Here is a 26353-nt window from a genome sequence, read left to right as displayed (position 1 = left end):
AAATTGACCATCAAATACTTCTAGTGATGTTTTCACCAGTGTGTTTCATCTAAATTGTACAAATTGTTGTTTTCTTTAACCTAGAATGAGCCATATATTTTTAAATACTTTATATCTATATCTACGGAGGCCGCCATGTTTTTTACAGTCGTCCAAACTGGACAAACTAAACACCTTTGAGTTTTAATGACAACTGAAGACAGGTTCTCTTTCATGTTTGGAGGGGGAGGTGAGGTGAGGGGGTCACTAAATTCTACACAGTGAACCTTTAAAACGCTAGAGAGGAAGGTTTGAATCCACATCTTGAAGACACCTGGCTTCCACAATCTTTTGTACATACAGTTTACAGCATTGTTCCTAATGATGTGACCTAGACAAAAGTTACAAGCAAATTTTCTGTTATTTGAACAAGCATTTCAGCTTTACCCTCAACAAAAGTGTTGGATGATACTCGGCCAGAACTTTTATAAGAGTTCTTGTAACCGTGGAGATAGTGGCGTTGTCATATGTTTTGTATATCTGTTGTAAAGTGGGACCTTTTATACCCACTCAGGTTCCTTCCAGAACAAGATTCATCCCTTGTGGCCCCTGGCAGGCAACATTTCAGATGAACTCCTTCGCAACAGCACAGCCCCGCCGCCACTGTTCCCTGCCACCACCTTCCAACACAACCACCTGACCCACACCACAAGGACCGCTAATCAAATTGAGGAGAACTGTTCTCCTATAGCCCGTATCTATTTGCTGTCTCTTCTTCTGGCTTCTCTCTCATACAAGTTTCAGTCTCTCTCTATCTCTATTTCAGTCTCTCTGTCAGGCCTCGCCACATAATGACAGACCTGCTGTGTATTAAAGGACCCTGCCCATGCGTCCTCACCCGGTCACCGCCCTCTCCGTGGGCCTTTATAAACGTCTCAAACAGAGGGGGGCACTAATTTCCAACGAGTGATTGTACACAAGGACTAGCTGTAGTTCGCAAAGCAATCTATTCTATTCGAGACTCCTGATTTAACGAAGCCATGGACAACCATTCATACAACTTCCCCTCCGACTGCACCCCGCTCACCAACTGCAAGTCTGTCCGTAAGCCGGGTGGATCCACCGTGGTGAACATGGGCAACGCTGGCAAGAATCCTCCCCGAGACTATCTCCTCTGGTCGCTGTGCAACACCTTGTACGTTAACTTCTGCTGCCTGGGATTCGTGGCTCTCATCTACTCCATCAAGGTGAGCTCTTTGTCTTTTATTTTTGTGCCAGCCTTAGTGATTAGTTTAAGTTTGGGCCATTATTTTCATATTATTATAACGCGCCAAGTAACCAAGAAATTTGTCAAAAGGAAGAAGATAGCAAGAGCGTGAACTGTTTTATGTTTAAATAAGGATGTTGCAGCAATTATTGGAGGACACACTTTGTGATGTATAGATGGATCTATAAAAATTGTCACTGTCTTTTGAAAATACTTGAATTTGCCATCGATACTTTAACTGTTCTTTTAATGTTTTTAACATCTGATTGATCGGGTCTAAAAAACTATGTTCTATTAATAATAACCAATATTTGTAGAATTGTTTTAAATTTTAAGTGGTGAGTGATTTTGAACACAACAAAGGCAGAAATATTAGATTTTACTATTTTGAAACTAGTTAATAATACAATACACTCTACATTTTTATAAGGCCACTCTGATGCAACCCAATCTGCAACAAAACCATCTCTTTCATGATTTTGAAGCCCTCTGTAATGCAAGCTTGGCAGTACCAGACAAAAGATGTGCAAAACTGCCAAGATAAGCACAGAACAGTTGGCAGGGCCAAATGCCATATTGGGAAATGAAGCACAGACCGATTTCTAAAACAACAAGTGGAAATGGGCTTTTACTTCTCTGCCAAAGTCAAGGTTAAAAATGCCATGTCAGGATTTGCGCTGCCAGAATTTGGCAACAGGTTGAGTAGATTGAGTAGCATTTGATCCGCCATGTAAATGCCATGTAAATACTTTTGTTTGAAAAATGGGGAAAAGCAGTGTGTGTATAGGGACATGGTATTGTCCCTGGTCAGCTGGCACACACAGTAGAAGGTTGGTGTCCCCGTCACCACAGGAATGGGGCTGTGCAGAAACAAAATCTTAAACAAAATCTTTTCTCACTTGTAAGACGACCAAAAGATCCTTGAACACTCCCAGTAAAGCAAGGTGGGACAGACTGTAAGATCACCTGAATAAAAAGGTTACACCACAGATGTGTGGGTACCCTTTATTTAAGTCTTTTATTTCTGTCTGTGTGTAGGGTGCCGCTCTGAATGACAGGCCAGGCCGTGCATTGGCTCAATGCTCAAATTAAAGACAGGGACTGGCTGCTTGTCTGCATGGGGAGTTAAAAATGGTGTAATTGGCATCTCTCTAATGGGCAAGTACTCATGGGAAATTAGAGAGTGCTGGGGAAAGATTTGGCCCAGTCTGCTTCAAGAAATACTAAGATAGCCTTGGAAGCAGCTCAAAGATTTCGCCAACTGCACAGTCTATCTGCACTGTGTGTGGAAAAACACAGAACTATGGGAGAAGTTGTGTCTGGACTGGTTATAAAGAAAAACACAAGTGAACTTTATAACATGTCTTTGTTTGGTCTCCTGCTGTCACTACACTTAGCTACTGTTTACATGGGTATAAACACAAACATTGTGTGTGTGTGTGTGTGTGTGTGTGTGTGTGTGTGTGTGTGTGTGTGTGTGTGTGTGTGTGTGTGTGTGTGTGTGTGTGTGTGTGTGTGTGTGTGTGTAGGCCAGGGACCAGAAGACCCAGGGTAACCTGCAGCTGGCCCAGGAGTGCTCGGACAAAGCCAAGTGGTACAACATCCTGGCGGCCGGCTGGAACATGCTGATCCCACTCCTGGCCGTCGTCCTCATCGTCCTCCTGCTCGTCCACCTGGGCTCGTCCCAGGGCTCGTTCGACTTCCTCGGAGAGGACGGCCTCAAAAACTTCTTCAAACTTTTCAGTTGGTAGATCGACTGGGGGGAGGGAGAGAGAAAAGAAAGAAATAAACAAACACATCAATCTCAAAATGTCGACCCATTCACAGTCACCGTCAGGAGAGGGCATTTGATTAGGCTCAGCAGATTAGGTCAGACGTGACAGCTTCTTATATCCTTAGTCAGAGTACGGCATGTGATACAAGTCTTAGCGTTCTTTTCTGTATGGACGTCAGAGACTGCCGAGCTTTTGAAAACCTGTTCAGTATTAAAATAATCCCTATTGGTAAAAGTAAATGTTAATTGGGGTTGTGTGTTATAGGAATAACTGTCAAGGGATGCACCGATACTGAAATGCTGAAATCAAATATTTTGTCAATACAAAACTAGACAGGAAATTTGACCTATATCTGAGAGCTACACATTTAAAAAAATGATAAATAAAGCATAAGACTTTTGAATAGGTCACTAATTGGTCAACCAATGATACATTTTCAGTGCCTGTCATTTGGCATTTCTCCTAATTTGTATTTTTAATTAAAAAACATTAGTATCAGTACATTCCTAATTGTAATGCCAGTATTAGAGGCTGTTTAGCCTGCACCTGCCAGTCTCTCAGAAATGGTTAGAAATTTGCTGAAAAGATTGAAGATGCCTGAAATAAAATATAAAACGAAGAATGACTAAGAGCTGAATCCAGACTGAAAGACTGAGCATGCAGCTACTCTGAGTCATATTTGTTGTTATTTATTGTATTTATGATGAATGTGGAATTTGGATGACAGCTGAAGTTCCCTCTGGTCAGCACAGACAGAGGAGAGAGAGAGAGAGAGAGAGAGAGAGAGAGAGAGGAGAGAACAGATGACTGTGGAGTTTGAAAACCGTGATGATGAGAAGCCACTTTACAAAGGACGATCAACACTCACCTCTCATTGATAGTCCTCTATTTTATGTCTTAAAGAATTTTTTTTAAATTGTATTACTGCTACAATAGGCTACATATATTTTGTCATTATTCATGTATTTTATTCATTTATTTGTTGTTTTACGTATCTTGATCTTCTTCCAACCTCTTGTGAGTGAGCTTAATAAAACAGATACTGTAAACTCAGTATTAGAAAACAAACTAACCTTCATTTTCTCCTTTTACCAACAAAACCAAAATGTTCAGGTCTTTTTCAGATCCCCTCTCAGCTAATGAACACAGGGATGAAGAGATGAAGGTTCAAATGCTTTAAAGTTCGGTTGCGGTTCTGCTGCAGCACCTACACCCAACTTTAAAGTGATGGTTATGGGCTCCATGTTCGAGTTTGATCCTTGGGTGGTGTCTGTGTGAAACAGGCGAGGCATGGTTGTTTTCATCCCAGCTGTGAGCTCGCTGCTGTACCAGCTATAAACAGAACATACCATTTAAGGGAAGTGTATATGTGCCGTCCAGCTGTAAGGCAGGGCTGCCCGGGCAGACCACTACAGAGGAGTTAACAGCAGTCTGAAAGCCTGCAGCTGTACGAGGGCTCGTATCCACTCCTCCAGTGGTCCTGGTAAATCTACAAAGCCTGAGCCAATGCCTTTAGCATCACCATCACAGTTGTATGTTGTGCTGGAACACGTAATAATAAATTAGAACGCAATAAAAAGTCCAAAGTCCATGTTTCCAAAGACAACACATGGCAACCCATCAGGCTTTTCAGGGGGCGGATCCAGGAAATTATTTTCGCTGTCTTTAACATTGCGAAATAGGATGTTTTCAATGATTCACGAGGGAATAATTCATGGTTCCCGATGAAACAAAATCAGACATGTTTAGGGTGCTGATATCTATTAATGTGTGAAATTTGGTGCGGCTTGAATTTAAGGGGACTGTTGGGCTTGGGCCAAGTTTCTCTTCTGAGTGTCATTCTAAAGATTTGAACTGTGTGTATAATGTGTAGCCATGTTAACGAACATCTCATGCAGTATGTGATGATTAGAACATGTAAATCAAGGAGGATGTGATAGCTGAGAATGATTCCAGTTGGTACACGTCAGAATTTGGAATAAACCCAGCGAAGAAGCTCTTCAGAAAGTAAATGTGGACACCATATCCCGTTGAGGTCTGACTTCTCCTGCCGCTCCTTCTCCCTTGTCTTTGATGACTTGGGTGTCCCGCTCCTGCTGACCTCCCACCCTCTGTAATGCCATCATATTAGCAGCCTCTCCTCTGCTCGCTACTTTATTTATACATACCCAAATCACAGCCTCAAGCTTCCAACTTTCTATTTTCCTCCTGTGGTCGGAGAGAATGACTTACAGATGTCCTCGAGCAGTGGAGAATTACAGGCTTGCACTGCAGAGGGAGAGGGCGCTAACTTCTGCCTGGAAGACATGCTGGAAGAACACACACACAAATATGTTTTTACTAACAGTAAGGGGTATAGCTTAGACTTATCATCAGGTAGTAAAAGTCTGTGTAACATGGTTAGGATGAATAATACATTAACGATCAAACCAAAGTTATAGGAGACATCAACCAAAATGAGCTGCCCCCCCCCTGCGAAGGGAGCAACTCTGAGGTTACGCCCAGACTATTCAAAGCATTTCACAGCAACCTCGTCTGAATTGCGACACATATACAGATACAGACCCCTGTTCACCCCTGTTCACAGATGCAAGTGGAGAGAGCAGGACGTGCAGTACACAGAGTCATATGCAAACATCCTGAAACACACACTCTTTAAGCAACTGTTGATCTGAGCCTTTGTTTGCTGCTGTTAAAAAACACAATGGACGGCATCACTGCTCTCCAAAAGTGAAGCCACAGTGTCTTGATCGCCCCCTGCTGGCTGGCTGGTTGTAGTATACAGCATAAACCCTGACTCTTCGGTGTTATATGATTGCGGTATGGACTAAGATAAAAACTCCCAATTTCCAAGTACAGATCAAATACATATTTTCTCAGTGGTTTCTGTCATTTTAGGTAGTTCTTGTCACACTGATGTTTGTACAAGTGATAGTTTTTCCAGTAAGTTTGGTTTTAATTAGTTATTTGATGCTATAAAAAGATTGACTCGTGCATTGGACTTCAATACTGCCGTGCCCTCCCCCAATCGCAACTGTGTAGACTGTGGATCCAAATGTCTTAATCGCCACAAGATGGCAGCGTCCGGGATATTTCTGGAAAGTGGGATGAAGTGGAGACGTGTCGTCCATCTACAGATACCATCTTTGCTCCTGACACATTAGCTGTTGATTCATTGTTTGCTCCTGTTGAGACATGCTGATCACCACATTGGACTCTTTATGAAACTCCGATTATTTACATCATGTATAAAAGTTAGGCACTATCTTCAATTAGCATTTTTAAGAAGTAACTGTAATCAAATGTAAACTAACCATCCTCTGAAAGAAAATTATTAACATCTAAATGATCCATGTTTCCAAGTTGCAGCAGCAGGGTTTCACTGTGCCTCCTGACATTTCAGTTGTACTCCTCCCAGCCCGGGGGTTAACTGCAGACAAGTGGAATCCTCTGGCTGGTAAACAGACGAACACATTGTCTCAACCCGTATTTTTAACCGATGCATGTCGTACAGTGCCTGCAGGAAAGCAGCAATGGACAATTCCTGTCATTGACTGCCGGAGAACACAACAGTAAACCACTGATTATGGCCAATACTACAAGGGTGAGATTTCCTCTACACAGGAGGTTGTAGCTCTAAAATATCCAGACCATAAATGTGTGATTGGGCACAGAGTTTAGTCAAAATGTTGTACATTTATTGTATCTATGCACAGGCTACTACATGATTTGGTTACAGTACCTGAAACATGGAACAATAGAAGCTCTTGTGTAATGTGACCGGTAATTTGTAGAGCCGTTAAACTGGTTTCCACACCCAGTTTCAAGAGCAAGATTCAGTCAGGTTAAGACTTTATCAAAAATATTCATAGATGTTAACACTGGCCACATTAAGCTACTGCCACATTACAGCTATTAACTTTTCTCCCCTTTGTGAATAAGATAAGCCTTTTTTTCTAGAGTTTTATTTGTCGTGTTAAATGAGGTTGAAGTTCATAACTCACAACAGTTTTATAACTAGTATTTTAGGAAATTAGGGTAACCCTAACCCAAGTATTTCATTATCATTATCTTGTTTTCTTTCTGTCTATGAGAACATTTAAAAGGCAAACGTGAACTCGGTTCATTCACGTGCAGATCAGTGCAGATCAGGGAAATGTGTCCGAACACAAGCTTGCCAACATCTGAGATTCATTATGTTTCTACTAGTGTGTTCCAACTCTGTGGACTGTGTCCAAATGGATCACACTTGTGCATTGAACAGGTTATATGCAGTTTGCTGTGTGCATCTTCACCATCCTTCTGAGTGAGTGGCTGATCCCGTGGCCTGATGAACTTCAGAAATGTCCGGATTTGTGTGCATTCAGCTCTTCTAATGATGGTGTAAATTATAATATTGTAAAAAATAGACTAAAACACGTGACAACCAGATCATAATCAGGTTCCTATTCCTTAAGGATAAGCTTGAAGCCAGATTCAACTTTGTGTTTTGCTTTTCCTCTGCTCCTCTTTCGTCCACTCCCACATTCCACCCTGAGCTCAAGACGTACAATGGTGGACTTGATCTAAAAGAGATGATCGGGAGTAAGTGCATCTGAAGCACAGATCAGCATCACTAGAGGGAGCAATGCTCAGAATGATTAGAAGTTTTTGTCTTATGTAACTGAAAACTCCCAAGTCTAAAGCAAGTCTCATGTTTCCACTTCCTTTGAGCACTTTTTTCTTGCTTCACAGACAGACTGCACAACCAACTGAAAGGAACTAGTCCTGTCAGTATTATATGCAGTACGCATTGTGCATGATCATTTATTATAATGTGCAATTACAAAGATTTACCCAGGACACTTTGCATGGTTAACCCCGGGGCAATAAGTGAAAAATCATTGTTTATTTGAATGAGGAGATGAGGAGAAAAATATTTCTCATGTACAGAGAAAAATCCTCTGTATATATAATTGTACAAACAGAAATTTACACATTGTCTCACGAGGTACACTATGTACCTGTACAGTGTGGAAACTTTTTATAATTTATATAAGTAGGCTAATTTATATAAGTATAAGTTAATGAAAACTAGACAGTTATCTGGAGAAAGCCTGGGAGAAGAGAAAAAAGCTCATTATCAAATCGAGTGACAGATTTCTAATACATATAATTCTTTGAGTTCATTTGGAATTCATTTAGATTTTTCTTTTTATTATGTCTATTCTCTTTATCATTTCCCCCACATGTTTTTATGTATATATGTATTTATATGTAGTATGATTAAAAATATGATACAACATCTTAGAGGTTGTATGTGTTTGTAAGTAAGGGGTGTCTTGTCACTCTAAGAAGGGACAGGCATAATGCCTACACAGAATAATTATATATGTATTATATGTATGCACACAGCTACATTTAGGGCCATTATCTTATGGTTAAATGTCACTCCAAATGAGAACAGATTATTTTGACTTAATTGATTAGTCTATAGGTGACCTACAGTAGAAGTCCTTAAATGAAGGTTGTGTGGATATTCTTCTTGGTGGCCTCCCTGCAAGGGGACAATGTCAAACTGTGCAGCAACACCACGCAAAGTTTACATACCTTCCCACCTCCTCACCCTCTCATAGTATCATGCACTGATACCACGTGAAGGAGGCAGACAGAAACACCCTCCCTCCTCCAGGCCACTCCTCCAAAAACCCTCCCACTGAACACACCCAGGCCGCCAGGAGTCCGGATACCTGGGAGACTCGACGACACGGGGGCGTTTCCAAACCCTGCTGTGTGGGGCCTGAGAGTGAAGGAGGTGGAGTCCATAGTGGATCATCGACTCCAGCTGCAGGTCACAAGCTGCTGCAACCAGGAAGGAACGACGTACACCGACCTGTGGAAGCATCAAGGACAGTCAACATGAGCAGGTAAGACCTCTTTCCAGTCCCAGTGTGTCCGTGTGCAGAGGTGAGACAGGGTCCTGCAGATATCAAACTGAAACAGGAAATAGGAAGGCCTGCTTGTTCTGCACCTCAGTATTTAATGCATCTTCTTTACTTCTACTACACTTCAAGCAAAATGCTGTGGTTGTGTTGCTCCCAAATTCGAATGAATGCAAATACAGGACTTTATTTAACTTCAGTCAACTTCTCATAATGGACAGTTTGTGGTTGTCAGCAATATATGTTACAATGAGGAAGTAGAGGAAATAAGTACAGCTCCACTGAAAGGGTTTTAACGGAGAATTGTGTGCATCTCTGCAGCTCTATCAGTTTACAAGCTCTGCCTTTGTGCACAAAGCATGTATTCTGCACAAGTGACTATCGTGTTCACATGCTCGCTGGCTGATGTGCTTCTTTTAACTTTCAAAGACCAGTGCAAACAATTGAACCTCTGTTTGTGTGCGTGTTTATGTGAAGCCTCACCAGAACAATGATGCAGATATGTACATTTTGATTTCCAACAGCTCAATTCAATGTGCTTTATTTGATCCTCCACTGCAATATCATGCGGTTTCTGCAGAGTCACGTGAACATGAGAACACATAATAATAATGTGAATTAATGTATGCATTGTTAAATATAATGTGAATGTGCAGCTTTGAATTTGGTGGAGTTCTCTAGGCTTACATATTTGCTAGTGAGGTCAAATGCTTGACCTTCTGCTGAAAATACACTCAACTACTGCTGTTGAAATCCTTTATTACACGGTAGAAAATACACTGATTAGCTTATTTGCCAAGAGAAGATTGATCTTTCTCTCTTATCTGTAGGCTAAATATGTGGCTGGTTTGCTTAGCTTAGCGTAAAGACTGAAAACAGGAAAACAAATAGCCTACTTCTGTCCAAATGTTACAAACACACAATGATAATTTGAATTAATATGTTAACTGGTAAATATAATGCAAAACTGATTGATTTCACTACATACTATTGGCTAGTGAGGTCAAGTTAAGGTTTGACCTGCGGAAAATATACTTGGCAGCACTAAAGTGCATTGAAGGAAATACACAAATTCTTTTATTACAGAGAAAAGATTGATGCCACTCTCACATCTTTGTGCTAAATATGTGGCTGGAGCCAGCAGCTTGTTGCTTAGCTTAGCATACAGGCTGGATACAGAGGAAAGCTGCTAGCCTAGCTCTGTCCAGGTGATTCGTATACACAAGAGTAATCTGAATTCATGTATAAATGGGTAAATATAACATCTGATTCCAATATTTTCTAGTGAGGTCAAATTAAAGCTTGACCTTCTGCTATTAGTAGGAAACATGTGCTATAAATCATCTGTATGCTAAATACTGTGGCTGGAGCCAGTAGCTAGTTAGCTTAGCCTAGCATAGTTTTATCCAAATGTTACAAAATCTGCCTCATTTATTTAATCCAGATACAGTCTCTAAATTTGAATTATTTAACATCTAATTGGGGGAGTTTATCTGCCAGAAAATGTCTTCTTTTAGCTGTTATCAGGCGACTAGCAAGACTTCAGGATGTGACTGCCAACCAACAGGAGTCAAAATGCTAAGGTTTAGTTTTTACAGTCTAGATGTGCTCATACTTTGTTTACCCTCACTGACTGGCTGTTTGCTGTAGCTTCATGTTTACTGTACACACATGATGGTGGCATCTTCTCATCTAACCCTCAGCACACTTCTCTGCTTTGAATCATTGGATCAGTGTTAAAGTTCAGCGTGTTTGCTGTAAGATGGGGAGGGATCTTTCAATTCTGTACACAGTGGTGTCAGATGTCTGGGATGAAAGTAATGCAACACGTTTTGTGTGTTTTTGCTCACAGCTCAAGATTGGTGGGGGGGAGGACTTGAGGTCATAAGAGTTCTTCCATTATTCTCCCCAAACATTTTTTCAGTGAGGGACCTAAATGTTCCAAAAGTTGAAAAAAAACAGAGCATCTGTTTTTTGAACCAGTTATGCAACTCTCACAACATGTGGTTATGGTTAGATCCTTGTTAGAAACTAGAACCAGCCAGCAAAAAGTGATGCATCACACGATAATCACCCAAATACAGTCTCAATGCTCAATGCAGAGGTTCTTACTGATGTGCATCAGTCAATGGTGAAGCCGTTCGTACAGAAAAACTGTTTCTTTGCACAGGAAGTGAGAGGCCAGCCCGCCTACACTCCTGCCTAGGTCTGGATTCAATCATGGTGCATTCCTAAACTGGTGACACAAGTCGACAAAACACTTACCACCACATACCACAAAGCTCAGTGGAGGAAACCTGGGGGCAATAAAGGAGAATAGAGGAGAAAGAAAGGAACATTGCATACTCTATGATACAATTCAGGAACACAGATGTGGGTTGTTTAAAAAAAAAATCAGTGTTAAGACAAGATTTTTTCATCAATGTGGTCGTCCTTTTCCAGTTGAATAGCGTTTGGTAGAAATGGCACTTGATCATTAAGTTTCTACTTAAATTGTCCTTTATTACAACATTTATTGAAATTTACCCTGGAACATTATCTAATTTTGTAATGTGTATTCAAAGAGTAAGTGGGCTGAATGTTGTCATGCATTTAGTCAAACATGTAACTCCTTAATCCCTAATTAAACTAACTGCATAGGGAATTGAAAAAATGCAAAGATCGTATCCCTTCAGTTGATATCTATATTTATCTCGATAAATGTCACATTATTATTTCTTTCAACTTTTACGACTCATTTGCTGCTCCTTCAGGTTGTGGTTGTAAACTGTGAATGATAGGCAACTTTGAGGTGGATCAATTATACTTCCTTATCATGCTTACACAATGTATAAGCAATAATATGTGCATATAAATAGATAAAACTTTGACGGAGACAGTGATACAATTTTTCAAAGTTTGGACAAAGAAAGTTTTTTCCAAAACATCTGGAACATAATGTCCTGCTACTTCCAATCTTCACTCAGCTTATCGTTGTTTTGCAAAGTCAACAGTAAGGTTGTAATTTAGTTTACAGTGGTCAAACCTTCTTAATGTTTCTGCTGAACTCTATTTGCAGTAGTAATGCAACCCCAATTGGAATTTACTGTTTGACCTACATCATCTGTATGTTTACAGGTTCTGAAGTCTGTGTCGCAAACACAGACTTCAAACTTTGAGTTAGCATGGCACTGTCCATGCTGCCAAAGCCTGCAGAATGTGGGGCAATGGAAGTGTTGACCTTTATGACATGAGTTGGCAACTTTGCATTTGCCTTGGTTTGCTTTTTAGACCGGATATCAGAGTCCAACATTTATGTAAACCGAAAACTGTTGTGTTGACTGAACTGATTTGTTTTGGATTGAGGTTTTTCTTACATCTTTTGAATGCATTACTCTGCTGCAGCTAAAATTGATTCCAACAATGATGTGATCATCTTGCTATTTAGTTTGTACAGCATATTGAACCATGCTCAACCAATTCTTCCTTGTTGTGTAACAAATTGCCAATGGCTTCATGCTACATTCCTCGAGCATATGTTGTTCCATAGGCACCAGTATGTCTGTGTGATAGATCCACATGTTATCAAACCTGTATATGCTAACCCTATACAAGTTGTGGGTTTCTCCTCTGTGAATATCTGTGTAGTTGCATGTGCAGTATTGGGGGAGTTTATCTGCCAGTAAATATCCTTATTAAGCTGTTATCAGGCGACTCGCAAGACTTCAGGATGTGACTGCCAACCAACAGGAGTCAAAATGCTGACGTTTAGTTTTTACAGTCTAGATGTGCTGATACTTTTGTTACCCTCACTGACTGGCTGTTTGCTGTAGCTTCATGTTTACTGTACACACATGACGGTGGCATCTTCTCATCTAACCCTCAGCACACTTCTCTGCTTTGAATCATTGGATCAGTGTTAAACTTCAGCGTGTTTGCTGTAAGATGGGGAGGGATCTTTCAATTATGTAACACTTCAGAGCACAGTGGTGTCAGATAAAAGTAAAGCGTCACGTTGTGTGTTTTTGCTCACAGCTCAAGATTGGTGGGGGGGACTTGAAGTCGTACACAGAGTTCTTGTTGAGCTCTTGCTTCTGTCAGATCTTGATTTACACACGTTTCCTCCTGAGTAACGGCTGGAGGACAGTTTTCCATTATTCTCCCCACACATTTTTTTCACTGAATGACCTAAATGTTCAAAAAGTTGATGTCGAAAATAGAGCATCTGTTTTTTGAACCAGTTATGCAACTCTCAAGATTTTACAGCAATTGCTTTTGTTATGGTTAACTCCTTGTTAGAACTCATTGTGTTGACAGATTTGTTTTGGATTTAGGTTTTTTGTCTGTGTCTATGTTGTTGTAATGTCTTAAGAAATGTTATGCTAATTATTTGTCTTACATCTTTTGAATGCATTACTCTGCTGCAGCTAAAATAGATTCCAACAATGATGTGATCATCTTGCTATTTAGTTTGTATATTGAACCATGCTCAACCAATTATTCCTTGTTGTGTGACAATCTGCTGATGGCTTCATGCTACATTCCTCAAGCATATGTTGTTCCATAGGCACCAGTAGGTGTGCAGCCTGTTTGATGGTTTGCAGATGTGTAGGAGAGTCCCTATCCCTATACCAGCCTGTATATGCTAACCCTATACAAGTTGTGGGTTTCTCTTTTGTGGATATCTGTGTAGTTGCATGTGCAGTATTGACCCAAACATGCTATTAAAGTGCCTTAACCGAGAACCTTTGTGTCTGACTGGCTCTTTGTCATCAAAAAGATTCTTCTCCAGCGTTTCCGTCAAAGATTTCTGCCTCTCACATCTGATACAATTTTTCCTCTCTGCAGATGTCTGATCAGCCAGTTGGAGGTGCAGGGCTTCATTGAGAGATGTATGACGGCTGTTGGCACCAAGCCGCATCATGCTCGTAGCCTGGCTGAGGTGCTGGTGGAAGGAGACCACAGAGGCCACTATAGCCATGGACTCAACAGGATGGGTTAGTGCTCTGCTGGAACTTATCTGCACATTTAATTTAAGGTAGTAGCACAATTGTGTTTGCATGGAATAAGGAAGTGGCTAAAATAGAACTATTGCTGTACTTTTTTACAGACATGTATGTGAAGGACATCAAGACAGGGATCTGTGCCAAGGACGGTGAGCCTATGATAGAGAAGGAGAGCGTGGCCACTGCGCTGGTGGATGGGAAGAACCTCCTGGGTCCTGTGGTGGGAAACTTCTGTATGAATCTGGCCGTAAAGAAAGCCAAAGAAGTCGGCATTGGCTGGGTGGTGGCACATGGTCAGTCCCGTCTTTTTTTAACTGCATCAACACTGTAGAAGGCCACAACAATAAAGGTTCAGACCATGTTAACTTGTTTACTGTGAGCCGATGTTTCACACCAACAATGCTCAGACATCAGATACAAGTCTTTATTTGAGTAGACTCAATGTTCAGTGTTCATCAGGAATTATTTTCCCTGGTATAAGATGAATAGTATTTGGTACACAACAGTAAACTGTAGTTAAGATGAATGACTGGATAATAAGCACTCAGCAAGTTGGTGTTTCAATACAATTCACTTTAATTTCAGCAATAAAATCCCTCTTGAGTCGATTTTATTGCCTCACTTGATGACAATGAAATACCATTTCTTTTAAACCATGTGTGCTAATGCCACTTTTCATTTGTAGGTTCCAATCATTATGGTATTGCCGGATACTATGCAATGCAAGCTCTGAAGGAAAACATGATTGTGAGTGAAGCATTTATCAGCCTATTGACCTATCTTTAAAATTTACACTGCTGCTGAGGACAAATAGTTGTTTAAGATTCCCCTATTTTATTTCATTACCAAAGACCATACCGATAATCATATGGATCAGAATAATTTATTGCACAATGTAGGTGGAGGTGAAGTGAAATGATTGAGGGACTGGAGGAAGGTTTGAAGGGTGAAGGCTTTGGGTAATGATAAAAAAATGAAGAGATGGGGGTGAGGGCAAAGACATGAAGCAATGAATCTAGGTCATGGGAGTAGATTATTGGATTATTGGACTTTGTCTCTGAGTGGACACAGATGACCTGTGTAGAAAGCATTGATGAGAAAGAAAACAAAATCTGAACTGTGATGCAATGGTTTTTGTGTGGGATTTGGTTCAGCTTTACAGAGATCTTTAATTGAACATGCTGAGGTGTGAGTGGGACGAGGGTAGACACGTAGTCCTTGTGGACAGTTCAATAAAGAAGTTCATTCTTTTGATGTAGACCTGAGGTTCCCCACCACTGGTTTTGAAGGAGCTCCTGTTTTCTCATTAAGGCTTGTTCTATCTTTGCAAGTCTGATGCAGTTCATGTAAAAAGGGGAGAAGAATGGACGAGGATTGTGTAAATGCTTTTAGCATCTAGTTTAAAAACTAGATACATCTGTCAGTTTCATTTCATTTTTCTTTTCCAGATGGAAGCTGTAATTTATTTCCGAACATATTTTCTATTTGTATTATAATAATCTTCTGTCCACCACAGGGCATGTCCTTTACCAATACATCCCCACTGGTTGTTCCTTCACGCGCTAAAGAGGTAAATGTATTTGATAATATAAACCGCATGCCACTTATGAGCGGGTCTTTTGGTACTCTGGAAGTTTTATTTATTTATTTAGTGAATAAACATATTGCATGTAAAAAATCTGTCCCCTCCTAACACTGTGATCCTGCTGTTTGCAGTGCACTCTGGGCACCAACCCCATCAGTGTGGCAGCTCCTTCCAAAGACGGAGACAGCTTTGTTCTGGATATGGCCACATCAGCAGTGGCACTGGGAAAGGTGTGATCAGGTTTATCATTATAGGTCGTCAGGGCATGCCGTACAAACTGCACGTCACTTCCTTGATGCAGAGAGATGCCACACCCATGCAGCTGGATGTGGATTATTTTAGCTGTAACACCACATGTTTGTCTGATAAATATCTAAACTTGTCCGGAATGGATTTTTTACATGGTTCACAATGGTTGTTCATTGGACAAGGAAGTTTTGAATTATTTGACTAATATACACCCAGCCTTATTTAAGTTTATGATTAGACAGAAATGACTACTCAGAATCATTGACTACCTGATACAATGACATCACATTTTGTGTTCTTCTCAGCTGAATGAGATATGTGTGTATGTTAAGTCATCCCACTCTTGTACTGAATGTGTAATGTGCACAGGTGGAGCTGCATGAGCGTCGTGGAGACACCATTCCCGAGGGCTGGGGCTGTGACGCTCAGGGAAAGCTGACAACAGATCCCAAGAGAGTCCTAGACGGAGGAGGACTGGTGCCCATCGGCGGCAGTGAAGCCACAGGTCAGAAACCAACTGTTGGCATTCAACTCAGGGAGATAGAAATCCTGGGGCCTTTACTGCAAAGCGAGTTTAACGTAGCAAGGATATATTTTTGTTTTCCGGCCTCACTCAACCAAACATCAGCCGTCCTGATAACCTGCACTACGAAGCTGGTTATCAACTGTCTCAGTTTACCCTGAGTTTAGGTGAGTTCGAGGTGTCTGACTGTGTCTGACTTGATCCGTCTGCCATCAGCTGCAGGTGTAGAGTAAAAGAACACACACAGAAACAGCCGTCACACTTTCTACTTCTCGTAGAAGTTTATTTTCATTAGTCAGGAGATGAAATTGATCACATCCTCTTTGAAGAGAAATAAACAGAGCTAACTGTTTTCTCCTTTATCATTCACTACATTAGAAATGCAAAAGGCACACATGTAATAACATGTACCGTTTCTAATTTAGACATCGTTCTGATTTAATTTGCGTTCTTAATGGGCGGGAGGGGCAATATCCTAGTTCACTCTGTTGTTGTATAATTGTACATTCTGCCCCATGGTATTTTTGTTTTCTATACTATACAGATTTTTTCTATATATTAAACGACTTCATTCCATTCATGTCATTCTGTGTCTGTTTGTTTCAGGAGGATATAAAGGCTACGGTTTGGGAATGATGGTGGAGGTGTTCTGTGGTATCTTGGCCGGCGCCAAGTACAGCAAACATGTCCGCACGTGGAAAGTAACGGATCGTGTTGCAGACCTGGTACGTTTTTTATTTTTGAAATTTTTTTACTTGAACACATAGTTACTTCAAAAACCCTCATTAGTTTGTATCTGGATTGGAAAGAGAATCTTTAGAAATGTATTTAACTCCTGCATGGAGCCACGTATCTTACGTTCCTCTCTCCAAAGTAACGATAAACAAACTGTTTGTTTTATTATTGCCCAGTTGACTAAGCATCAGTGTAATTTATTAACGACAGCAAATAAATGAGCCATGACGGGGAGAGTTCTGTGGAGCCGAGTTGTATCAGCAGACTTTTACAGCCACTGTTATCTAAAAGAAATCAGAGAGTCAGACGTTGGCCAGATTCTGACATGTTTATAAGTCCCTTTACTTTCTATTGGCTCTATGTGCACAGTGTGGTCATTGTCCTGTCTATGTTCTCAGGGTCAGTGTTTCGTGGCGATCAACCCAGAGAACTTTGCTGATGGTTTTAACGACAGGATGGCTGACCTGCTGTCCATCCAGAGAGGCCTGGACCCCGTGAGTAGATCCTAATGGTGCAATGCTGAAAAACTATTCAAGTTTAAAGCAAAGTAACTATTTTAACTTCTTTCTGTGGTCCTAGGCTGAGGCAGGGAGTCCTGTTCTGGCTGCTGGAGACCCAGAGAGGATGAATATGAAGAAGTGTGAAGAGATGGGTGGGATTCCCTACCACATCAATGTTGTCAACTACATGGTAAGATTTCAGAAAGTGACGACACCAAACAGTCGGGCACATGGAGCCCTATAGAGCATGTGGTGTATTAGTGAGCTTAAGAGGTGTCAGTAGGTTGATCTTTGGACCGAACCAGGCTCGCTCTGGCCCATTCTAGTTCATATGCTAAGCTGAGACAGTTAGCTGCCCGCTCGAGCTTCATGTTTACTGTACACACATGACAATGACATCGATCATCTTATCTAATAACTCTCACACCAAAATCAACAGGTATAATTGGTGTTTTTAAACAGTTGAGTCGTTCCTGTTCATGGCTGTTTACGTGTCGATGTCCGAAAGTTCAGCAACAATAAAGAGGAAGAAGAAATTGGCGCATTCACCCAAGTGTCATGTTTCCATCACTGCCTATTGGGGCCAGAGCCAATTAAAACACTAAAGAAATGTTTCTACTGCAGAAACATTTGATCCAGGAGTGAATGTATGTTAGTGGGTTTTTGACGGGTGGAAAAGGGGCATAACTTCTGCAAGAAATCAATTGAGCATATTACCCTAAATGTCCCACTAGTGCATTACGGCAAACACTCTTTGAGGCTGAGTTAACCTAACCTTTTGTTTTGTCTGCAGAATGAATGTGCGCAGAAAATCGGTGTCAGCCCGCTGCTGCCATGTGACAAGCTCATCTCCGATCAATAATCATTCCAGCTGAAATTCTCAACATTGAAGAAATCTGGCACTTTTGCTCCTCTTGACTCCTTGGCTCCTCCGCAGGGCAACGTGGGAATGTGGCCTCATGTACTGCATGTTGACGGTCATGTCTTATGCAGATTTTACAAAGGTTCATTTGGAAAAATTTTACCATGTAAATGTTAAGTGGAAAGGAAAAGATCAAAGGTTCAAGGGACATTTTGAAAACATATTTTTAATATTTTTTTGTCTGTAGATAATTCATCTGCAGATGTCAAAATGTAAACATGTCTTCAAGATGTTGTTTCTCTGTGAGTGAAATATGCACATTATTTGTCTGAAGCTCTTGTTTACCATCGGATTTGACTGATGGCTGTGAATGATCTGGGTGGTGATGTTTAAAGGTTTAAAAAAAACGAGCCAGTTGGCTCATTCCCAGTAATTAAACCATTTTTTAAAAGATGTATAAAAGCATTTTAAATTGACTATGGGACCATGTTCAGATTTTCTTTTTACTCCAAGGTTATCATAAAACAACATTCATTTGTGCCTTATTAAAAAATATATATATATATCCCGAACTTTTACATCTATGCCTTTTATTTCATCACTCTTTTTCAACATCTTCTGTATCTTCAAAACAAGAACCCATATGCATATCAACCACAAGATGGCAACATGAGTTACAATTTATTTGTAAAATTCCATTTATCAACACACCTTTAACTCACAGTTTATTTATATATATATATATATATATATGAATGTCATCTTTAATATATTTTATTAATTATTGCGTGTCATGATTTAACTATGTTCAAATCAACTTTTTTTGTGGTTTGCCTTCATCAATTGAGTATTGGCTATTCATGTGACACGTTTTCATTAACTTGCTAAAATTTGAATTAATCAAGTTTATTTTAAAGCAAAATCCCACACAGCAGTTTGACTTCACACAAACATAATCTAAATATGCTGTTGGTGTATTTTAATAAAAAATCTCCTCTTCAGTCTGTAGATAACCACAAGTCTAAGTAAACTTACTTTTTAGACCGTCAATATACTTTGACGGTAATTTTGTTCTACATTTCATTCATTCTGTGATGTTGGTGTTGTTTGTGATATGATTTACAGAAAGCAACAAACTGAGGCTACTCCTGACCTCTGTGCTGATCAACCCTGAGATGGTTCAGCTGTTCTGAGTCATTTCAGTTAACTCTTGAGTATGTTAAACGTGCATGTGGTGTATAAATACTACCATTCACCATGGTAACGGGTAGAGAAAGAAGATTTATTTTAAGCAACTGGAGCTGGAAAGATTAATGCGTAACTGGGCATATATATTAAATCATCACTGAGAGAACCAAGAGGTTAACACCATTACATTTTATTGAGTGTTGTTCAAAGGACCACATTATTCGGTTTTAATTTCCTTTATGCATTCTGAAGAGCTAAAAATGTTGAATATATTTATTTAGCTGTATCCTGAAGGGCACAAAGTGGTGCGGGCTGCAGACGATGAAAATAAAGATCAAATCAAAAAGACATGGATTTATAGATCAATGATTGTTTGACTCAACAGCCTCAAGTTTTGTGTGATTTGTTGTTGAAAAAGCCTCAATTAAAGTGGTAGTACATAGTTGGATGTCTATTTTACATCAGAATTTTCTTTATTATATTTCAACATGTAGTACATTTTAAATAATGCTGGCCTATCTGTATGCAGCCTTGTCTTTTCAGCCACACTACTGTCATGCCCTCTTACGTCATCTCATGATATAACTATAGGGATATTCCAACAATGCAATCAAGAATACTGACAACATGACCATTGTCTTAATGTCTACAGAGTTAGTATTGTGAAGACAGACAGTGAATAGATTTTATTACATCCGCCATGTGTTTGTCTGGTTGTGTGTCTGTTAGTTTATAATAATAAGAAACTTTATTTATATAGCACTTTTTAAAAACAGAGTTTACAAAGTGCTTTGACAACAAGCAAGAAAAGTAAATAAAAACTTGAACACGTAAAAGCAGTAATATGACAATAAAAATAAGTGAACAGGGAAAATAAAATGTGAGAAGACGGCGATAAAAACACAACATCACATGAAAGCAAGTCTATAAAAATGGGTTTTAAAAAGTGATTTAAAAGAAGTCACTGACTCTGCGAGCCTTATCTCCTCTGGTAGGCCGTTTAAAAGCTGAGGGGCCCTTTAGTTTTCAACCTTGACTTTGGAACAGCAAGCAGGGCTCCACCTGAGGATCTAAGGTATGTGCAGGCACATACGGGGTCAACAGTTCTGTGATGTAGCTTGGGGCTGGATCCTGGCGTGCTTTAAAAGTGATCAGTAAAATCTTAAAAGCAATTCTACAATGGACAAGGAGCCAATGGAGAGAAGCAAGGATCGGGGCGATGTGATGTTTCCTTTTAAGACCAGTGAGGAGCCAAACTTCTGCGTTCTGAACTAGTCGGAGGTGGGAGAGTGACTTTTGGCTTACAGGGAGTTACAGTAGTCCAGTCTAGAGAAGACTAGTGTATGAATTACTTTTTGCAAGTCTGGGTGTGAAAGTACAGGTTTGATTTTGGAGATGGTTCTGATTTTGAACTTTTAAGTTTCTGGCAACAGGCTTAACATTAAATGACCAGGTACAGTATGTGCTCAATGTGATTGATGGGGTTGGGTGGTTTGAATAATATTATTTCTGACTTTGAGTTGTTGAATTGCACGTTGTTGATATTATTTAGACAGTCTAACACAGCAACTAGGCTTTCAAGGTCATTGGGTCTCAGCAGAAGGTATATCTGTGTGTCATCTGCATAGTGGAAGGAAACGTTAGACTATCTATATAGTCTATGTTATTTAAAAGACGTCAAAGGGCCAATAGTCATTCTATTAATGTGTGTGTGTGTGTGTGTGTGTGTGTGTGTGTGTGTGTGTTTGAGTACGCGTGTCTTCGGTGTGTGTGTGCGGGCGCGCGCGTGCGTGTATTTGTGTGTGCACGTGTGTGTGTCTGGCCGTTGTCAGACATGACCTGCGGGTAGAATATGGCGAATTGGCTACGGAGTTTGGCTTTCACACATGTCATCATCTTCGTCGGTGTGTTCAACGTGTGTGTCGCCACTTTTTCACCAGGAGATATTTGTTTTGTTTAGTTTTTTGCGTCTGTCACGTGTTAGTAGCTCCATCAACACCGCCCCCCACTTGCTCTCGATTAGTAAATTATATTTTATTGGTAGTTATTTTAAATAAAGTTTATGTGTAACTGAACACTTTCATCTTCGGAATCTTTGCCTTTTTTTTAAACAAATATATCGTATTGGAAATGTTTTACTAATATATGTCAAAAATAAAATCCACTTGTTCAGGCTCTTATGCAGATTTGTGACTTTCTCTCAAACAAATTGTTTATTTTGACAATAAGTTAGTTGATTGATGCTTCAAACCATGTTAGCTTCTCTGACTTCAATGCAGCGATATTCTTGGTAGTGACCCAGCTTCATCAAATTCCTACCAGTTTATAACCGATTCAGACTAGGATTTATTGTTTAAGAGAAGTAAATATCACGTTTTCTTCATCAGTAGTGAGAATGCACTTTCATCGTGTCATGGCCAGTCGGGTTAAAAGCTCATTCGGTTTTATGAGATCTCATATATAATCAGGAGCTGGGTCATGAAGAGCTTTAAAGCTTTAAAATCAAACATTAGCGAGTCAGTGTAGCGTGGCTGGAAATGAGTTTCAGATGATTCTGGAATTAATTCAAGATAAGACACAATTAGATAAAAGTTTATTGATCCACACAACAGGGAAATTCAGTTGTTGTCAGTCATGATATGGAAGACAAGTTAATATAAAAAGGCAACTTGACTTAGACTATCTTCTTAAGGCCCAATCGCATTTCACCCCTTAGCCCCTTCCCCCTTCGTTTTCCCGCGTTCACGTGCTAGGGGTAGAGTGTTCCCAATACCTGTTGGGACTGAGGCGTAGGAACTGAGATTGTTGTGACCACCTCACTTCAAACCTGAGGTACCACAATGCCTTGCGAATCACCGGCAAGCTGGGACCTGCGTGCTGAATGTTATTTGGATATTATATGGGTTTGTCACTTTGTAACTGCAAACAATAGCATTGGTTTGTATAAGATCTCAACATTTTATTACAATGACATCCCGGCAAAACTTTTGACTCGTCTGTTTACATTGACCACTGATGACGTGGCAGGTTCGCGACGGGCAGTCCCAATTCGTAGGGAAGATTTCCAACCACTACCCCTTTGTGACTCTGTTTCAAGGGATAGGGCCAAATTGAAATGGGGTTGGGCCGGAGCAAGGTGTAGTCGGAAGAGATGTGTTTTCAGCCTCGGCAGAAGATGTGTAGACTCATGTGTAGAGCTCAAAACTGTATCTCTTACTTGTGGCCTGTAACAATGCCTCTGCGTTACTGTGAGTTCCTCGTCATGAACACAAGGGGAATCAGGTAGGTGTCTTCAATGTCTCTCTTTATTCGCTCCACACACACACGTCAACAAACATAAACTTAAATCACACATAAAGCAACTAGCTTTACAGCTTGGTATCTCTGAGTTTCTGAGTCCGGGAGTGATCTCCTGGTTCCCGGCCAACCCGCGCCCCAGCGCGCTACTGCTGATAAAGAGGAGAGAGTCCTTAGTTGAACTGGAACACCTGTGTACAATCAGACTCTCTCCCTGGCACCGATCCCAGAACCCCATCCCCACTCCCTCCCTCCTGCAGCCGACGCTGACCACGCCCCACTACCACATGGCCCTTTCTTTTTTAAGAGGATAGGCCAAATGAACGTTTTTTTTCTTTTGTTTTTCAAGAGTGGAGGCAGTGTTACTAACTCTCTCCTCCAACTATATGTTGGAGCTTAGCATTGATGGCTTGATTCTTCAAGATGGCATCAACTTTCTGTGGCAGGACTTCTTCATTCCGCCGAGAGTGAGCTCTGTCTCTCTGAACTATTAGGTCATATTTGGCCTCCATGGCCTCTAACTTACACGTGATATACTTGTTCTCCATCCTGCGTGTTCCTTGTCTTACATCAGTTCCTCTGTGTCTGCTGGGGCTTTCTTTGGCCTCTGTAATTTCTTATATGCCAGAGAACCAGGTTTTCTTCTTCTTCACTTGTTCCTCAAGTCTGCAAGCTTCTCTTTCTTCCTGGTGCTGCCGTACAGCATCCTCCAGTTCACCCTTGTAGCCTCATGTTCTCAGAGGCAACTTGGTCATTTTCACTGGTTAGATTGTCGAGTTTAGCTCTGCTGTATTCCTGCTGCTGGGACATGGCGGCCTCTGACAACGTGCTATCTCAGTTTGAGCATCCTTCCAGTTCACCTTGTAGCCTCTTGTTCTTAGAACCCAGCGTGTTGATTTCTCTCGTCACATTGTCCAGTTTAGCTCCTGTATTGCTGCTGCCTGAACACATAGCAGAATCACCGAGCAAGGCATTTATCATTTTAGAGCATCCTCAAGTTCACCTTGTACTCTCACGTTCTTGGGAAATAGAAGTTGGTGATTTTCCTCAATCCAGATTGCTCAGTTCGCTGCTTAGAGATGTCTGCACATGAGCACGCTGTCTCTCACGTACAGCATCATCAAGTTCACTTTAGCTTATTGTTCACAGGCAAGAAAGTCTAGTTTATCTCTGTCCTCCCATTGCTTGGAGCGGCGTCACGAGCAAGCTGCATCTCACTTAGAGCATCCTTCAGGTAGCCTTGTAGCCTCTTGTTCTCAGAAGCCGGCTGTTGGTTTCCATGGGTCAGATTGTCCAGTTTATCTGCATCCTTCTGCTGATGGTCTAAGGCCTTTACTCTTTCACTGTTTGACGATGTGCTGTTAACTCATCGACCGTATGTAGGAAGCTCAACAATGATGGCTTGATTCTTAAAGATAATATTATCTTTCTGTGACCGCAGTTTCTTTCTCTTTCTTCACTTGTTCCTCAGAGTCTTCTGCAAGCTTCTCTGTCACTCCTGGTGCTGCTTTCGGGCAAGCTCTGTCTCGTGAAGGGCATCTTCAAGTCTACTTCTTAGCATCTTGTTCTCAAGCCAGCTGGTGATCTTCATGATGCTGGTGAGTCTTCCCCTGACCTGTTATCACAGCCATTTCTACCTTCTTATGTATGTGCTCAAGTGTTGCTTGCAGACCGGATATTTTGAGCTTGCTCTTGCTTCAAGAGAGTTTTTGCGAGCTTCTTTTTCTTTTCGCTCCTTCTTGAGTCTTCTTCATTGAGCTCGATCTCTTTTAACCTTACTGTTCACGTTCACTTCAAGAGCAGTTCTGGCTACTCTTTCTTTCAGGAGGTCTTTTTGGAGATCAATTTCACTTGACAGCCCCAATTCACTGAACTGTGAAACATAAAATAATTATTAGTTTGTTGTTCATTCATGTTCATTCTTGAAAAATATTTGTAAATTTGTATATTTATCAAATCATTAACATGTTTATTTTACTCGTCTGCTTGTGTAGCTGAACAAACTCGACAAAAGTACGGGTAAATGATACAGACAACACAGAATTATTGAATTTGAATTAATATTAACATTTTCTGATTGGTGTCATTGTAATTCTAAAGTCTGCAGCTGTGTTTTAGTTAAAATAAGTAATTATTCTTGTGTACGAATTGTTTATATCTTTTAGGATCTGAAGACACACGCTTACCTCTTCAAAGTCAATTTTCTCTTCAATTTCGTGGTACTGTCCAGAGAAGAGAAGAGTCTGACAAGCTCAGCGAAGCCTAGAGCATAAAATAATTAAATTAGTGTTTTTATCAAACCATTAACATGTAATTTTACTACTATTGTGCAGATTTGAGTAAATAATACATTGAATTTAATGGGATCAGTTACACGTCTGAAAACTGAATGTTATTAACAAAATACAATAATTTTACTCATTAATTGGTATTAAATAAATTAATAAATAATTTGCATTTACATTTTTCTTAATTGTTGTCATTTATAATCTAAAGTCTGCAGCTGTGTCTTAGTTGAATTAAGTAATTATTCTTGTGTTACCTCGTCGATGTCAGAGGGATAGTCAAATTCCTGCAAAGTTTCCCTTTTCAATCTCCTCTTCAGTCTCCCCTCAATATCCGTTTCATGCTCCTCTTCGATCTCACCCTCAAGTTCATCTTTAGTCTCCTCCTCAAGTTCATCTTTAGTCTCCTCCTCAAGTTCATCTTCAGTCTCCTCCTCAAGTTCATCTTTAGTCTCCTCCTCAAGTTCATCTTTAGTCTCCTCCTCAAGTTCATCTTCAGTCTCCTCCTCAAGTTCATCTTTAGTCTCCTCCTCAAGTTCATCTTCAGTCTCCTATTTGTAAATTAGCATATTTATCAAACCATTAACATGTTTACTTTACTCGTCTGCTTGTGTAGCTAGACAAACTACGACAAAAAGTACGGAGTGGAAATGATACAGACAAAAAAACACAGTTATTGAAATTGGAGTTATTAATACAGTGATTTTATTGAGATGAGTTACCGATCACAAAGAACTGAATGCTATTAACAAAAGATAATCATTTACTGATTAATTATTTTGTTTTATAAATGTATTCGTAATTTTATATGATATTTCTGATTGTTGTCATTTCAATTCTAAAGTCTGTAGGTGTGTTTTAATTAAACAAATAATTATTGCGTATGCAGATTGTTTTATATCTTTTGAGGATCGGAAGACACACGCTTACATCGTCAAAGTCAATTTCCTCAATGTCCCAGTAGAGTCTGACAGGCAGCGAAGCCTGGAACATAAAATAAATGAAGCATCGTGTTAGTTAGGTTAGGGTTGGCACATCACGCCAAGCAACTGTATTTCCATTTGTCGATAAATGGTAAATCATGACGAAGTGTTCCTGACTGAATTATTAGTTTGTTGTTCATTCTGTTCATTCTTAAACAATATTTGTAAATTATATTTATCAAACCATTAACATGTTTACTTCTTTCGTCTGCTTGTGTA

General features: G+C 40.2%; 2 protein-coding genes across 2 annotated transcripts; both read left to right on the top strand.

Annotated features, from left to right (window-relative positions):
* The first annotated feature begins 909 nt into the window (after window positions 1-909).
* ifitm5 (interferon induced transmembrane protein 5) lies at window positions 910-4089 on the top strand. Its single transcript, XM_035156903.2, has 2 exons — window positions 910-1226; window positions 2776-4089. Exons 1-2 carry the CDS (start codon window positions 1020-1022, stop codon window positions 2995-2997), a joined length of 429 nt encoding a protein of 142 aa, XP_035012794.1. The 5' UTR covers window positions 910-1019; the 3' UTR covers window positions 2998-4089.
* A 4611-nt stretch (window positions 4090-8700) lies between these two features.
* Window positions 8701-20028, top strand: LOC118109625 (uncharacterized oxidoreductase YjmC). The gene is made up of 11 exons (XM_035156901.2): window positions 8701-8927; window positions 13770-13918; window positions 14032-14220; window positions 14613-14674; window positions 15444-15497; window positions 15644-15742; window positions 16131-16266; window positions 16891-17009; window positions 17418-17513; window positions 17599-17709; window positions 18313-20028. Exons 1-11 carry the CDS (start codon window positions 8920-8922, stop codon window positions 18379-18381), a joined length of 1092 nt encoding a protein of 363 aa, XP_035012792.1. The 5' UTR covers window positions 8701-8919; the 3' UTR covers window positions 18382-20028.
* The last annotated feature ends 6325 nt before the right edge of the window (window positions 20029-26353 follow it).

This window comes from Hippoglossus stenolepis, chromosome 5, assembly GCF_022539355.2.
Source record: "Hippoglossus stenolepis isolate QCI-W04-F060 chromosome 5, HSTE1.2, whole genome shotgun sequence".
In the NCBI taxonomy this organism is placed as follows: Eukaryota; Metazoa; Chordata; class Actinopteri; order Pleuronectiformes; family Pleuronectidae; genus Hippoglossus; species Hippoglossus stenolepis.
The sequence above is the reverse complement of the archived record's forward strand: the minus strand, read 5'-3'. Positions and strand labels throughout refer to the sequence as shown.

Excerpts from the sequence above, each read along its gene's own strand:
- ifitm5 (XM_035156903.2), top strand. The coding sequence starts at position 1,020 with ATGGACAACCATTCATACAACTTCCCCTCCGACTGCACCCCGCTCACC. Across the intron at positions 1,227-2,775 it reads CTCTCATCTACTCCATCAAG|GCCAGGGACCAGAAGACCCA; the intron begins GTGAGCTCTTTG and ends GTGTGTGTGTAG.
- LOC118109625 (XM_035156901.2), top strand. Across the intron at positions 14,221-14,612 it reads TGGCTGGGTGGTGGCACATG|GTTCCAATCATTATGGTATT; the intron begins GTCAGTCCCGTC and ends TTTCATTTGTAG. Across the intron at positions 15,498-15,643 it reads TTCCTTCACGCGCTAAAGAG|TGCACTCTGGGCACCAACCC; the intron begins GTAAATGTATTT and ends TGCTGTTTGCAG.